Source organism: Xiphophorus couchianus, chromosome 7 (assembly GCF_001444195.1).
Source record: "Xiphophorus couchianus chromosome 7, X_couchianus-1.0, whole genome shotgun sequence".
Taxonomy (NCBI): domain Eukaryota; kingdom Metazoa; phylum Chordata; class Actinopteri; order Cyprinodontiformes; family Poeciliidae; genus Xiphophorus; species Xiphophorus couchianus.
The window spans coordinates 31,434,113-31,450,004 of NC_040234.1; the positions used below are offsets into that span (position 1 = coordinate 31,434,113).

General features: G+C 34.9%; 1 protein-coding gene across 1 annotated transcript in view; it reads left to right on the forward strand.

The window, feature by feature from the left end:
* pth2ra (parathyroid hormone 2 receptor a) overlaps window positions 1-15,892 on the forward strand; it is a 48,270-nt gene that overhangs the window by 10,439 nt on the left and 21,939 nt on the right. Inside the window, exons 4-7 of the mRNA XM_028022001.1 lie at window positions 1,992-2,116; window positions 4,495-4,592; window positions 9,419-9,602; window positions 13,080-13,233. Coding sequence (XP_027877802.1) covers window positions 1,992-2,116; window positions 4,495-4,592; window positions 9,419-9,602; window positions 13,080-13,233 — 561 coding nt within the window. The remainder of the gene's footprint in view (window positions 1-1,991; window positions 2,117-4,494; window positions 4,593-9,418; window positions 9,603-13,079; window positions 13,234-15,892) is intronic.

The window sequence follows — 15,892 nt, forward strand, 5'->3', positions numbered from 1 at the left end:
CACTTTTAACCCTGACACTTTGTGCTAAAGTACCTCCTGAAATCTAAAAAGCAAATTTTGAAAAGACCCAGGGGTCTTGGATAAGATGAATGTTTTGTTCTTTTTGTTGTTTAATGGGTTTATCTACAAAGGGAAAGAAAACACTTAGCACAAAATTGCGTTATGCCTAAAAAATTGGATTCCATAAAAGTCCTTTGAAGGCATTTATGCAGCTTTTCTGACATGCGGTGTGTGATAAAACAAAGTGCTGGAATGACAAAAAAAATCCACTATTTAATTGGTCAATAAGCTTCAGTAAAGTGAAAAAAGTATGCTCTCCCATTAAGATTTATCCTTTTTTGGTTGATTGTCAGACTTAAATGTTTCAGATCATTAAAATAATGACAAATAGACAAATATACCCTGGACAAACAGAAAAAAAAGATCTTTTTAAAACATATTTTCCGATATAAAAGAGAAAATTGTATCCATAACAGTGATGAAATAGTGAGAAAAAAAGAAGAAACCCGTAAGGGATTAATTTTTTATAATAACACAAACAAATCTGCTATATAATTTTGCATTAACCAACTCTGAATCTGCATCTGCACTTTAAAGGGGAGGTATTGTGTAAAATGACTTGTTAAGCTTTATATCATCAAAACGTCTGAATGTGTTGCTTTATTTCTTTTTACTCATGATTAAACAATCTCCCGTGGCAGCGAGTCAGGGCTTGCTACTCAGCTCCTCCAGACTAGCGGCAGCAGCAATCAGTAAACACCTGGTGAAACCGAGTCTGTTGAACTCATCCAGACTATTTCTCAGTCAAACATTCCTAAGAATGGCTGTAAACTGCATTAAGGCGGAGCAGTGTTGTGATGACGTGTTGAAACCGGATTGTCAGGAAGAGCAGAAGCTTCTTAAAGAGACAGAGGCCATAATTCTCTTCTGTTGCGCTTGATGTATGTGCAGCATTTTTATATCAACTGAAGGTAACGTTGTTACGTCATTGTAAATGACGTCATGGTAAAATAGCACAGTTGGTGTTATTTGTTTATTGAAAGGTCTCCTGAAGTTCCATTGCTAAATCATAACAAACTTTTTTTCTTTTTCACCCACACAGTTGAAGTTTTGTAGCTGCGCTTGAAGTAAATGGTCAGTTGCATGGACTCAGTTTGGTCAAGCTTTGGCTGCCAGGCATAAAAGAATCTAGAGGTTTTTATAGGTGTTTCTTATCTACTGAGCATCATTTACACCTTTGCAACATGAAAAGACGTTCTAATGAAGCTTCTAATGTTCTCCTTTTGCAATTTATATAGATCTAACAGGGGCACTTTACACATCTGGGAAATATTTGCAGTGCATTAGCCTTGATTCCCCCAATTTTCTTCTTTACCTCCACACATTAATCCAGTTCTTCATACTCAGCATGCATGTAGTGACATTGGAGAGGGAAACCTCCCGTTTAACAGGAGGAAACCTCCAGCAGAACTGGACTAAATGTGAATCACCATCTAGGGCTTTAAATAGATAGACCACACAAACAAAAAAGAAACAGAAGCACTGATGTAGAAGTACCTTTAATGTTTAAGAAAGAGCAAAGAGTCAAAGGCAGCAGCAACTTCTTTTGTAGTTTCAATTAGGTGACAAGCACAGCTAACCAAAAATGTCCATGGGATGAAAGAGAGCATTTATAGTTAGTCTCATCAACAGCTCAGCTAGTGGCTTTGTCTAAGATAGAGATGAGGTTAAACACTGACTGACAATAAACGATGGAACAAGTAGAAAAGCAGATAAAAGCAAACAAAAAATATATTTTTATAGTTTTATGTACTTATTCATACATGGACTGTAATTCTGTACATCAGATTTAGTTAGTTTTAAAGCACTTCTATGTTCTATGTCACTTCTATGTCCCCAAATGCCAAAAATGTTTGAATTGAAGATGTGTAGGCAGTCTGTATGTTGCAAATATTTTTTGGAAATGCACCAACTTGAGTCTACATTTGCAGGACACGCTTACAGGAGGTGTGATGTCAACGGTTCCTGGGTCTTTGTGGAGCAATGGAACAAAACATGGACCAATTATTCAGAGTGTCTACGGTTCCTTCAGCCCCTCAGTGATGAGGAAGCAAGAGCAAGTATTAATGTTGAATATAACGAGAATTTTTGTTAATATTGTCATTCAGAGAGCCTTGTGATTGCTCAACCCTTCAACAAAGGCTGCACCAGTGTTCAAAGTTCATATGTAAAGCATCAGTTCTCTTTTTTTCCCTTTCATTGCATGTTAGAAGAAAAGCAAATCTGTATAAATGCACTTTTTCTTCTCTGTGATGAAGCACCAAAGAAACAAACAAACTGTTCACAAAAGCATCGTAGCAAGGAACATTAAAATATGAAAGCTATGACCTAATCAAAAACTGATGAGGCAAAAGGAATAATCACAGAAACAGTCAGCTCCTTCACTCCAGTAAACAGGCATCATAGCTTGTTTATTCATCAAACCTTGATGATCTGTGATGAACTACGATGAGGCTTTCTGGGAAATCTGAATTACAGCTTGGATGGATGAATATTTTGGTCAGCTTTGTTGCTTAAAATGCAGTAAATAACACTCTACCATTATTATGCGCTTTATAAAACTTAGATTCGAAATAAACCGCTGACTATGTGAGTGGAGTTCAATGTATTTGTACAGAAATGGGAATACATCTTATATGTTATCTTACTTTCTTACTATGATAACGAAAAATAATATAACAAGGAAACCGATACGAGAACATTATATTGTTTACGGCATTAGCTCAAGTGAAAAGTATCATAGTTAAACTGAATGGCATCAAAGATATTGCTTCTATGAAGAGTACAAAACTGAGAGCATCAAGTTAAAAGTTGGAAAAAAACTGGAATTAATGGAAAACTGGGGAGTAGAAGAACTCAGCTGATTGAGTATTTCTCAATTGTAGTGACTCAAAAATGAATTTAGGTTTCTGAGTTTCAGCTCAACGTTGTCAGTAAAAGAATCAAAATTTTATTTTTTATTTTACAAATTTCATTTTTATTTGGTAGAAAACTCTTAACCTTCATTGATTTGATTGAAAAGCAAGTTATTTTGGTATTTAAACTTAATTTCCATACATCTTCAATGTACTAAACAGAAAAAATGAATTTCTAATTATTTATTATATTATTGTGATGTAAACAAATCAAATAAAGGCATTAAGATTAGCTGAATAGACCCAGAAACAAAATTAAAGGTGCAGTGCAAGCGCAGAGTGTTATGTGTTGATGTGCTTCATAAATGAGAAAGAAAGAAAGAAGAAAAAGCACAAACAATAAGGAGAAAAAATAAATACAATGAAAGAATTAGATTTTTATTTTGTGTTTTTGATTCTTTCTGAATATGGAAATATTTTCTGGTGTTTGCTCACCAACAGAGCAAAAACTGTTGGGCTTCACTGATAGAGGAGTGCAGAAGAATTACATTAGGATGAATAGAGAAGCTTGCTGAATTTATAGTATTTTCTGTATGACTTTGTAATTTTTCTGTTTTTATTATGTAAAGCACCTTGAACTGCCTTGCTGCTCAAATATGCCATACAAATAAACATTGATTTGATTTAGATCTTTGCTAAAAAGACGCAACCAACATCTTTTTTTCCTGTAACAATTAAATTAAACAAAGACAATCACAACAAAATACCTCCACTTTTATACCAGCTGTGTTCAAAATAATACATTAACTTTCTGACTTCTAAGTTGTGTTTTAATGTTTTCACACTCAGTTTGATGTGTAAAACAAAATACATTTCTAACATAATAGAGCAAGTAAAAATAAAAGGTTCTACATCCTTTGTGGACATGTAAGCTTTTATGTAGGTGTTATTCTTTGTGACTCAGTGAGAAATTTGAAGGCTTTGTGCCGTAAATGTCATCATCAGATGGTGTGACTGAATGTCCGCGGCGCTCTCATCCATTTGGTTTTAACGCCCGACTGCACTGCTGATTTGGTACTTGAACTTCAAATCAATTTTTTTTTTCTCGACATATGAGCGCTCAGTTTTACTGCTTCTCTTAAACTGAAATAGTGCCACTTTAATTTTTACTGTCATTTATTTATTTCCTGCAAATATGGATTCCGTGCATAAAATGAAAAACAAATAAAGCAGAAATGCTTTGGAAGATCATGTTTTCCACCTTTTTATATTCAGTAAGCTGCACCAGCAACCATGGTGTTTGAAAAATATAATCTGCTATAAATAAACATCTTTAGGGAGAGAGATGGAGCCTCCTTTTGACTTTATCACCAGCATCTTTCAGCCTATTTTCCTCTGACCATTGGTTGGAAAATTTCAGTTTGCAGACCATTTTTAGGCTTATTTGGACATTTTTATTTTACTGTGCTTGTGTAAGACTTATTTAAGACTGTCTAGACAGTCCTGTGAGACCGTGCTTGTGTTTTTTTCTATAGAAGTGAACTAAACAGCATGCTTTTTTCTTCCTGCATGTTCACAGAAAGACTTCTTTGAGAGTCTATATGTCATGTACACCACCGGCTACGCTGTGTCCTTCAGCTCTCTGCTAGTGGCCATCATGATCATTGGATACTTTCGGTAAGAAAATACTTCCTGTATTCTTATAAACTGGTTAATGACTAGTTAAAATGATCACTAACTAATTTGTTGCACAGTTTATAGAACTACAAATACTTGGCAAAAAGTGACAGTTTGAGGTCTTTTGAAACAATTGCATCATTTAATCGTTGACAGCCCTTCAACAGTTTTGAAAAGTTTGTTGACAAAAAAAAAAGGTGTGTGTTTGCTCACAAGTCTTATATGTCTGAACCAGCTGGTGGAAATAAAAGCAGGTGAATAATAATAAACTGGTTGACATTTTAAAACCTTAGGGGATTCAAAACAGACAGTTTTTGTGTTTTCATTGTATGAGTCACTCACTCTCAGCACAAAAAATTGACTTTAGTTTGTTTTTTAACAGTTTTGAGAAGTCCCCTTCTAAAATGGAAAAGGTTACCCAAAGGGAAGCATTTCAGCAATGCTCCAGATGTTTCAAGGGGTGGTTTGATCGTTAATATTATGCCTCCATTCAGTTATTCTGCAGACATTTTTCACAACGTAGACATTCCACAGCTTCACCTAAGCGCTTGATATGAAAACCCACAGCATCTTCAAAATCACCAAGGGAACAGCACAAATCAAGGAGCTCTCCAAACAAACTCAAGGACAAAACTGTGAAGAAGTGCAGCTTTATGTTTTATTGTAAACATGAAGAAAATTAGAAAAGCCTTCAGGACCCATTAACTCTGTCTTTTGGAAAGAAAGTCCAACAAAACACCACAAATAAACAGTGAAAACAAAGATATTATCTCACTTCAAATTAAATGCTGGAAGAAAAGTAATTCTTACACTTCACCAAAAATAAATAAATAAATAAATAAAAGTCTGATTAATTAGATAAGATAATTTAGTTTGGGGGGAGTTATGGAGAGTTTAGAGCAGAGTTAGGTTTAGAAACTATAACCCAAGTTATACATTTTTCAGTACCTCTTCCTTATTGGAACAGTGTGACACAGCAGCAAAAATAAATGTTTATCCACCTAAACTGACAGGTCAGATGAGCACAGCAGTAAACAGAGAAGCAGAAGAGAGACTTTTGGTAACTCTGTCGTCAAGACAACCATTAGTACGCCAAAAATCTAACCTTTATGAAATTTGAATGGAGATAAGGAGACTTTAATGTAATGATCAACACTACAAAAAAATATAAAGTACTAACACTGTACATTATACTGTTCTAGCATAAAGTACAGATTTTTCCACTTACAAGACATTTTTCATGTTTTAAAGTAAAAAAATCTAACAGCGGAAATTCTATTTTTTTTTAAATGTACAAGAATTATTCACTTATAACAAGCTTATTTATCTTGATAAAATGTTTTCTTTTAAGTTATTTTGTCATATTTTAAGTTTACTAAGATATTTGCACTCGAAATTAGACAAAAAATACTTGATAAGATTATTTTGCAGTGAACTTGTGAATTCTCATTTATGTTTCTCAACAAAATGTAATTTATTAGAAAACCTTTTCCAGATAACTTCAGATGCTTTTGGAAACTTATCTTTTCTTGGAAGATAAGATTTATCTATAAAAACTTGGACCTTTCTAAAAAATCTTCTTTCAAGTTCTTGATGTGTCTATTAAAATAAAAACAACTAATGTCAGAACATTTAAATGCGCAAACAATGTGAAATAAAGTACAACAGCTTTCAAACTATGATTAATATAATTTTCTTTTCTTTTATTCAAAGATTTTAACCATTTTAGTAATTCTTTTTTTTGCCTTTAAACTCTCCTGATTTGAATGGCAGCATCTTTGCAACTGGTCTTTGAGTTTGTATCAGAAACTTCAGATAAAAACATGCACACCTCAAAACAGGAATAAAGGAATGTGACCAGACATGCATTTCTGATAAAGACCACAGAGCATAAATCCTGCATGAGTTGCTGCTGCCTTTTCAAAGGGCCGTCAAGCCACCTTTTGTCAGAGGTCTCATATCTGCTGTGTTTGACTCAACAAAGCAACATATGAATCTTTGATCTTTACAAACCTCTTACTGCTGTTTGCCAGTTTCCTATTTTAGTGTGAATATTCCCTCATCGCCAATGCAAAGCTTTACTACAATTGCAGCATAGTATACTATGTAAACTTTAAGTACTCAACAGTATAGTTTTATCGTTATTGGATGGATGTCAGTATTATAATTTCAAAAATAGATTATGACTTTTTTTTAACTTATTGGTCAAAATGATGGACAACCATAACGTCTAGCCTCACCTCTGCTTTTACCACACTGCTGAGTCAAGTTGTAGTCCGTGATTGATATGGCAATTAAGAAGTCACATTTAATGTCATTTTAATATCATACATAATCGCAAAGGATTGAGCAAAAAAGTATGCCTCTGTTCTACATGAAGGCGGCGGGAAATAATTTTGCACACTTTGCATTAATATATTTCACCAGCAAAAGAAGTCTGCAATTGACTTTTTTTTATTCTTCATGTATGTTTTAGAAGGTGTTTATTGACTGATCTTTTTGTTCAAAATTCCTTGCAAATATTTCTAAAGCAGAGCCACAAAACTGTGAAATCCTGGAGGGACTGAATGATATTTTTTAATAATCTTGATTTTCAGGACTATTATCAGCTCTCCTTCCAGCTCTAGTATCTCTGCCACTTTTGGCGTGTGTATCAGTGAAGGAAGATCCGATTCTACTGGCAGAGCAGGATTGCATGAAGCACACATTTTACATCCAACGAGGCCTTACTCACAACCAGCAGATGTACTGGGATTTTCATGCACAAGTACTTCTCATGTTTACTGGAAATGGCCAGAAAAAGAGAAAAAAATACAGTGAGCTGTGAACATCTCACCATTTGACACTTATGTCTATAAAGAACAGGAAAAACGAGTTTAGAATTTGAACAGTGTCACAGAAATTGGAGGTTAAACACACTGGAAAAATTTCCCTGGTCTGAAGCAGTTTGATTTTAGGGTTTGAATTTGGTCTATACAAATTGAAGATGTGGATCCATGATGCCTTTTATCAAATGTTCAGGCTGGTAGTGGTAGTGTAATTGCACGGCGGCATTTTTTGGGTCCTTTTGTATAACCCAGCTACTTCCAACAGGATCATTTACCACTTCAAAAACCTTATATTATGTCAGAGTAGTTTCTAAAACATGGCAGCGAGTTTACTGTACTGAAGTGGCTTCCATGGTAACCAAATCTCATCTGCCCACATATCCTTATAGTCTGAGAACATCTTACATTTATGTATCTAAACATAAGGCCTTAAAAAGTTTTAAATTAATTGAAATATAATAATAAGCTTGCTAGCTGGCTTAATCACAACTCTGAAATTTATTTATTCTCGTTTAATCTCATATTTCCCAAGTAGTTTAAGTTTTTGCATTGACTCAAAACTTTGAGTCATGCACAGACATCTTCACTGCGTTCTGTGACTCAAGGTGTTTGCAGCTGCCGTAGCTGCTAATATATCCCTGCTAGCTAGTTTACTAGCAAGAGTAAAGCTAGCTCTTTTTTTTTTTTACATCCATTTTGGTTATGTGCAAATTTATTGCCAGTTGGCTGGACAATGTCCGTATTTGTCATTGGCTCACTTTTGCTGCAAACCCATACAATTTATTTATCTGGTCTTAAATTACATTTATGGTGGTCTTATAAAGGTCTTAAAAAGTTGTAAATTTGAGTTGGTGAAACATGCAGAAACCCAGGATCTGTGCCAGGAAGAATTAAGGCAGATGTGCTTAATAAAGTGGTTGGTGAGTTTACCAATGACTAATTATTAATAGTCATTAATATTTCAGACTATGATAGATTGGGAAAAGGCCACAATAAATGCAATCCAATTCTTTTTCTAAAGAATAAGTGGATCAGTTTGTTGCATAGTTATTTCACCCTGAAAAAGAATGTTCCCAATTAATCTTTAAAAGCTCAAAATTCAAATGACAGTCATGCGTATGATTAGTTTATGTGAGCCTCTTATTACAGCTGTATACTGTTGAATAGTAATTAGCCCATTGTTGCTAATTAAGGACTGCAATCAGGTTTTAGTCATTTTTTTATGTGAAAGCCTTCATTGTAAACATTGTCATCTTCAGCCCTGAAAATGATGAGTGGGCCACTCATTGAATCGGAGTTGGCTCTGCTCTTTCATGCTAATTGAGAGCAGCATCAGCAATGCAGGAGCTGGTTAGAACGATAAACCTGTCAGTGCCTGAGGCTTAACTTCTGCAGTCACTGAGAGCAACAAAGCAGGCTTTAAATCTGAAGTGTCTGGAGTTTCTCTGTTGGCTCCTATTGTATAAATTCTGCAAGAGCAACAACGTGTCAACGGTGAGTCCCATATTGAGTACAATAAGTTGGCTTACAGTGTCCCTGACAATTACTTCCTTCTTAGTTTATCTTGCAATTTTTTGCATTGAAAAACTGAGTTACATCCTTGTGCTGTAGCTCTCGTCAAGGTAGTGTTGGATTACTGAAAAGCTTTTTACTGTATGCAGGGAGCTGATCTGATGTTCAGCAACTACTTGTGTTGAAGCCGAGGTGGGCCTTAAGTGAGAGACTGTTTACTGTATTTGACAAAAGAAACTGCATATATTCCTTTTTTTACCCCTTATTATTGCAGAGTAAAGAAAATAATTTCTAAATATTTGATAAATTTCATGGCTTTTAGTTGGAGTTCTTGGTCATACAACTGTATACAAAGCCAGATAAAGCATTTACATTACTTTTGTATAATATTCCTGGTTTTTCAGCCCTCCATAGTTATAATGGAGGGCTGAAATTAGTTATTTGTTTTTCCATAACAATTAACCATAACTTCTCTTATCCCGGCAGGCGCCTTCACTGCACCAGAAACTACATCCACATGCACTTGTTCGTTTCCTTCATGTTGCGGGCTGTTAGCATTTTCGTGAAGGACAAAGTTGTCTATTCGAGTGCCGGATTGCAAGACTTTGACTCAGCCCTGCTGGATAACCTGAAAACAGCGAGCATTTCATCACTCGACAAGTCCCAATATGTAAGTATCAAGTCGTCTTCTTGAACGTTTTCTTGTAAAATGCCTGCTTGCCATTTTATCATAATTAAAAGGAGATTGATGCTTAACAGAATACATTGCTAAGTGTTTTAAAATAGCTAAAATATGCATGTCCTTGTCATGGCTCTCTTGTAATGAGAGCCCAGGTAAAAGCCCAGTGTCTGTATTTTCTGTAGCAGCAGAAAAAAACTGATTCTAAACTTGACCTCATTTTAAAAAGAAAAAGCAGATTTGGCAGTTATGGCAAAGAAAGTAAGAGCACTCCAGCTGCACACTCTGTTTTATAACTACAGTTGTCAAGCTACTCTTAGCATGTCTGTCAAATTTCTAATTAGAGCTTGTTAAACTCATGCTACTTTATCAGGAACAAGACATCAGAAAGTATAATATTCTGTGCTAATGACGTTTGCATGAATATTTATGTTAACATAATGTATCTAATTTTCTTTTGACTTTATTCAGTTCAGATGTGTAGATTTCTCTGATATTTATCTGAATTTCTGTTTAAAATGCACAAATGTTTTGGGTTTCCTTTCATAAGCTTATTAAAATCAGAATCATGGAGGATAGATACATAAGCCTTAGAGGAAATAAAATAAGGATAAAGGGACATCCATGCTGTTATGCAAAGATCTTAAAGATTTGCCAACATGTGGAGACAAAGATAAATATAATGGCCTATATTCTGCATACTAATGAAAGCTATAATGTTCTCTTGTTTAGTCTGGCTGCAGGAAAACATCTCACACAGTTAAAGTGAACACAAACTCAGATTCCAGCATGCTTGCACTGTTTCTGTTAACATATTAAAAGCAAGGGGAGATGGAGAGAAAAAATATATAGCAGGATGAAAGAGATGTTTACAAAATTGGTCCAACCATACATTTATTCCTCTATCTAATGTTGTTTTTCACCTTTTCAAATGTTGTTTTTACAATCTGCACACAGGAGTAAGTTTTATTTGACCAAAGCTAAGTGTAATTATTGACATAATTTTGTAATCTGCAATTTAAAAGCTGCTTAATTTAATGGTTTTGATTATAAAGTGTGATTCGTGAATAATTATATTTTGATTTTATTCAAAAAGAAGTTAATTGGATAATTCTCACTTTTTTTAACAAATATGACGACAGGGTAGTTGTAAGTCAAAGCAAGAAAGTAATATTTTAATTTTAAAAACATATAAAAAGTATTGATTTACGTTATGTAATGTGTCAGATCTACAAGATGCTGAGAAAAATGAGTGGTGGTTTGCCATTTTTCATTGTTGCAAATCTTTTCTCCAATGTCAACCCATACATAAATGGAATAAATCAATATCTTCAATGACAAATGGCAATATCCAACCATAGTGGCTTTACAGAACGGTCTGACTTTGGTATTTCTGAGTTTGTAGAAGCAGAATAAAAGTACACTTTACCTTTAAAAACCTTTTCCTCCATTGTATGCTATTGAACATGATACTTGTATTTCATATGGAGTAAAATTCAATTTGTGACTCAGAAAATCTATTCATCTTTATTAGATAAAGTTGACAAGAGCCTATTTAAAAAAACTGTGTACACTCAACATTCTGCACAGTGAAAGTAAATAAAAAGCAAACAAAATACAGCTTGGAGTTTTTTTAATTTGAATTTCTGATCTGCGCTGATTAAAAAAAAAGTTGCAGCCAGACAGCTCAGATTATTTATTGAACTGTGACTGTGTCACTATTGGTTTAGAGCAACATATGCCTGAAGGTATGCTGCACTTCCATTATAAGACATGTTAGAAAAATAAAGATGCATATCGAGATGATGTATCTGCACCTCATATATTTACATGGAAAGTCAGTATTTGTAACCATCTGGCTTCAACTGTTATACATTATAGATAATATGATGAGATATGTCATCTGGGGAAGCTCAGAGTGCAAACAGTGTTCAATAAAATGAATTAATTAAATGTGGTTTGTCATCTGATCTCGATGCCTAATGGACTTTTCTCTTTGGAGGATATCAGAGCCTGGATGGATGGATGGATGGCAAAGGCCTGTCATGTAACTAGAAAACCATAATTGTGTCTACAAAGCTCTAAACATGATTTTTATAAACAGACTTGCGACCTCAGGGTTTATGTAGAAGAAAACACTCCATATTTGTTGCTGATGCTTATTGGCTACAATAGCCTTACAAAAATAATTACAATTCATTTTTTATTTCGCCTTCATGTGGTTACTGAACATTTTTGCAGACACACAGAGTTTAAAGTTGTTAGGGATTTTTTGGTATTATCATTCTATTATTACTTTAGCTCACATTAAGCCTATAGATCTTTGTGATTTTCTGTTTAAAGTGTTCTCTTCTTTAAATGACCTGGAGGTCACTACTGTCTGTTCAACTTTACGAGAAATAGATAACACTAAGTTTCTCAGACCTTAAATCCTTTTACAAGAACACCTCCTAATTTAGTAACTACCTGTGAGCAGTCGTATTTTGTTTTCTTGACAGTACTGACCGAGATTTGAACCGGGCTCAGACCTTTGATCAGATATCACATCTGGAACTGGGTTGTTGTTAGATGTTTGGGTTAGAAGCTTTACGACCTCTGCTGTTTTCCTGACTGCCCCCTTGCCTGTTCTTCTTTGACAATAAAAACAGAAGTTTTTGTCAGAGCAGATCAGAACGCTCTGTGAACGGCTCGGAGGAGCAGTAGACGGAGACTTCTCCTTTTGCAAAAGCTACATGAAATTCATATACGTTGTCTGTGGTTCTTTCTTTTATTTAGGTTCGAAAGGAAAATACCTATCAAAAGTACTCAATAGTAGTAATAAGATACACTTGGACACTCCTGATTTACAGACTTAAAGGAGCAGTTTTATGTAAATTTGACATTTTTGAGCTTAACATCATATATAATGTTATGTTTTTCCCTCATCAAAAACATACATGCAGTGTTGAATTGATTCTTTCATACATGCTTGAGAAATCCTTTAATCTCCAGTGTCGACCATTCAATTGTGAAAAACAAATGGAAGGACCTTCAAGGCACAGCTCCACCTTGTAGCTGGAGTTTCCAAGCATCTGAGATCAGTTTCAAAGTGTTAAATTACAAAGTTTGTTTTAAGCCATATTTGATATATATAGCATTTTTTAAAACTAAAATTAACAGTCACTTGTTTGTGGAAGCACTATGTGGTAGGAAAATACTTTTGTTGCCTCAAATGTTCCATCCATCATCAGCTTCAATTTATGATTTTACTTTGTTCACTTGTGTACCTTTTTTCATTCATATGCAAATTTATGCTTTTCCACTTTGCAATCAGACTGTTTGCTCTCTTGGGCTCACCTATGGTGCAGGAGCTGTTTGTGTGCAGTAATGCGGTCAGCTGATGAATGTGTCAGCACAAAGGCAAAACAAGTAAGCTGCATGATAATGAACACAAATCATATGCGACAAGTCTGAATGCTCTGTTGCCAGATCGGCTGCAAGGTGACGGTGCTGCTCTTCATCTACTTCCTGGCCACCAACTACTTCTGGATCCTGGTGGAAGGCCTCTACCTGCACAGCCTCATCTTCATGGCGTTTCGCTCAGACTCCAAATACCTCTGGGGATTCATATTCATTGGATGGGGTGAGGAGCAAACCTACAATTTCGTACACCACTTTTACCACAAAACCTTTTATTTTTTCCTCTGCTGGCACCTCAGCCTCTTGCAAATTATATTCCTTATACAACAGATTGAATTTGGTTAACATTTATAAGACATTTTAACAGCCGTGTAACCCAAATAGAAATATACTGTGTATATATATATATATATTTTTTTTTTTTTTTGTTAAAGAAGATGTTTTTAGGTCTTCCTCATGAAAAAGAGTAGGTTAAAGTAATTAAAGTTGTGTCTTAATGAGATAAAATGACTCTTCCTGAAGATACGAGAAGAAACTGCACATTTTAGATCAAAAACAAAGTAGAGGAAAGCTCTGATAGTACATTTGTGCCAGGGGACCCAAATAGCCTGCTAATATCTTACAGAGCTTTCTACTTTGACATTATCTAAGCTGCTGGATTTCTCTATAATTGAATGGAAAAAGTTCAGTAAAGAAAAGGAGAATTGGGAAACTGAATTAGGCTTTAACAACTCATTTTAACATGGCCTGTCTCATCCAATGTCTTTTAATCCTGGAAATAAGCAAGAGGCGTGCATTAAGATAGACAATTTTATATTAAATCGTTGCCTTTTTATGAGTTAGAGATAATTAGAGTTATCTTTGTTATTAATCTGGTTGTTTCTTGGACATTTAGCCTCTGCAGCCCTTCAGTTTTGTTAACTAAAATGTATTAATTTCATCATCCACTTCCTCTAGAGCTGTACCTGCATTTCTCATCAGCACCACTTCAAATGACACTTTCTAAAAACATTGCTGCATGACACCAATAGTCTTACAACAACCCACTCCCCCAGAAGTTCCTTTGAATTGGTTCTTATTCTCATATGCATGTGCCTCACTTATAGGCTAGAATACATTTCTTTAAAGAAAATGACACTTCAAGCTGTTTTCTCAGTGGAAGCCTATGGCAAAGATGAGGTGTGTGTGGGCGTGTGGGTGTTTGTGTGTGTGGGATTTTTTTCCCCAGCACATAGCTTGAACAGTTTTGCTGACATGATGAAAGGAGCTCCAGGCGAAGCATATTCTCACTGAGGAAGATATTTTATTAGGGAAATGTGTGAAAGATTTATCTACCAGCATAAAAATCTACTCTAAAAAATCAACAGTGGTTCTTTACTTGCATGTGCTTTTGGACTCCATGGTTTCTACGTGCAAAAGAAAATTTAAGAAGCCCTACACGTGTCTATTGGACAGTCAGTGACACTTAAAGCCTACAGAAACACTTATATACGGGTCGATAAGATCATAATTGTGTCTCTCCATTTGCTTCTGTTCTTAGTGCTAGCAAGCTCTTCTGACCTAATTTCTCTAGCTGGAGCGATAGATAAAATAAAGCATTTAATTCAGATGTCTGTAGCTAACAGAATAGATGCCGACAAATGGGCTAAGCACTTGTCAGTCCAATAAAGTTTAATTTAAAAGCGGTGTTAACGTTTAGACGGGTTTCTTATGAAGATGATGGAGGAGGATTTGCTTCAGCGATTCTTGTCACATCAGTTGTTTGGACTTATGATTACACAGCTAAAGTAGTTTATGCTGAATAAACAGAGTGATGACAGTGTAAGTGAATAGATATGTTAAATTTTGGTTTCTAGCCTAATTTTATGGCAACTAATGACACTTAGACTTTTTTTTGTTTTTAGAATATCTTAAATAATTTCTGGAACAATTGCATTTATGATTTTGTAAACGGTTTCAGTTTAGGATTCAGTTTGTTTGAAGTTCATCCAAAAATCAACTATGTTAAGAGTGCTTTAAATGTATTATCAAATCTACATGAGCAATCTGATAATATTGTTAAAAACAAAGCAGCAGATGTACGTAGCTTTTAGCATCGACTTCTGTATCATCTTATTTCACATTTGTTGTTTTTGGTGATCATTTTGTGATGGTTTCCTTGTGTAAAGCTGATAACACTTTCCAACTTTATCTCATCATCCATCCAATTAGATACAATTTTCCCCCCCATTTTCTAAAGAAAAATCTGACGAATGGTTCGATTTCAAAGGCCGAAAGTAGAGCTGCAGTAATTACGGTTATCTGGTCAGATTCAGATTTCCTAAAGCTCAACCCTGCTGATTCTGACTCGTCTCCAACATCTGTAATCAGCAGCGGGGAGGAGCGGGGATCTGACAATAGACCTCACCACTTCACTCTAAATTGTACTGGAGAAAGACATTGAACCCTCATACTTATTGATATGTCACATGTGATTGTGTGCATGAACGTGGATAAGCATTATTGATTAATGCATTAGTGTTTTAAATCACCAGCAAGAGTTAAAATAGTTGCAGCACAAGAAGAACCACTGATTTTTCCATTTTTAAAAATAAATTACATCTTTAAAAGACATACCTTATTTTTAAAAGATAATATAATTTACTAAAACCAGGTGAACCTGTTCTTGACATTTGTACACTTGCAAAATAAAAAAGTAAAAAATAAAATTTAATCCTCAGAAGAAGAGGAAATAAGAGAGACCTGAAAGCACAATAGTGCATTGATTGATTAAGAGGTGGTGACTGCACCACCTCTTAACCAATCAATGCTCGGAAAAAAAAGTCTCGATCTCTGGTCTGGAAACCTTAGACTCCCAGCATAACAGAGTGAGAAACACATGT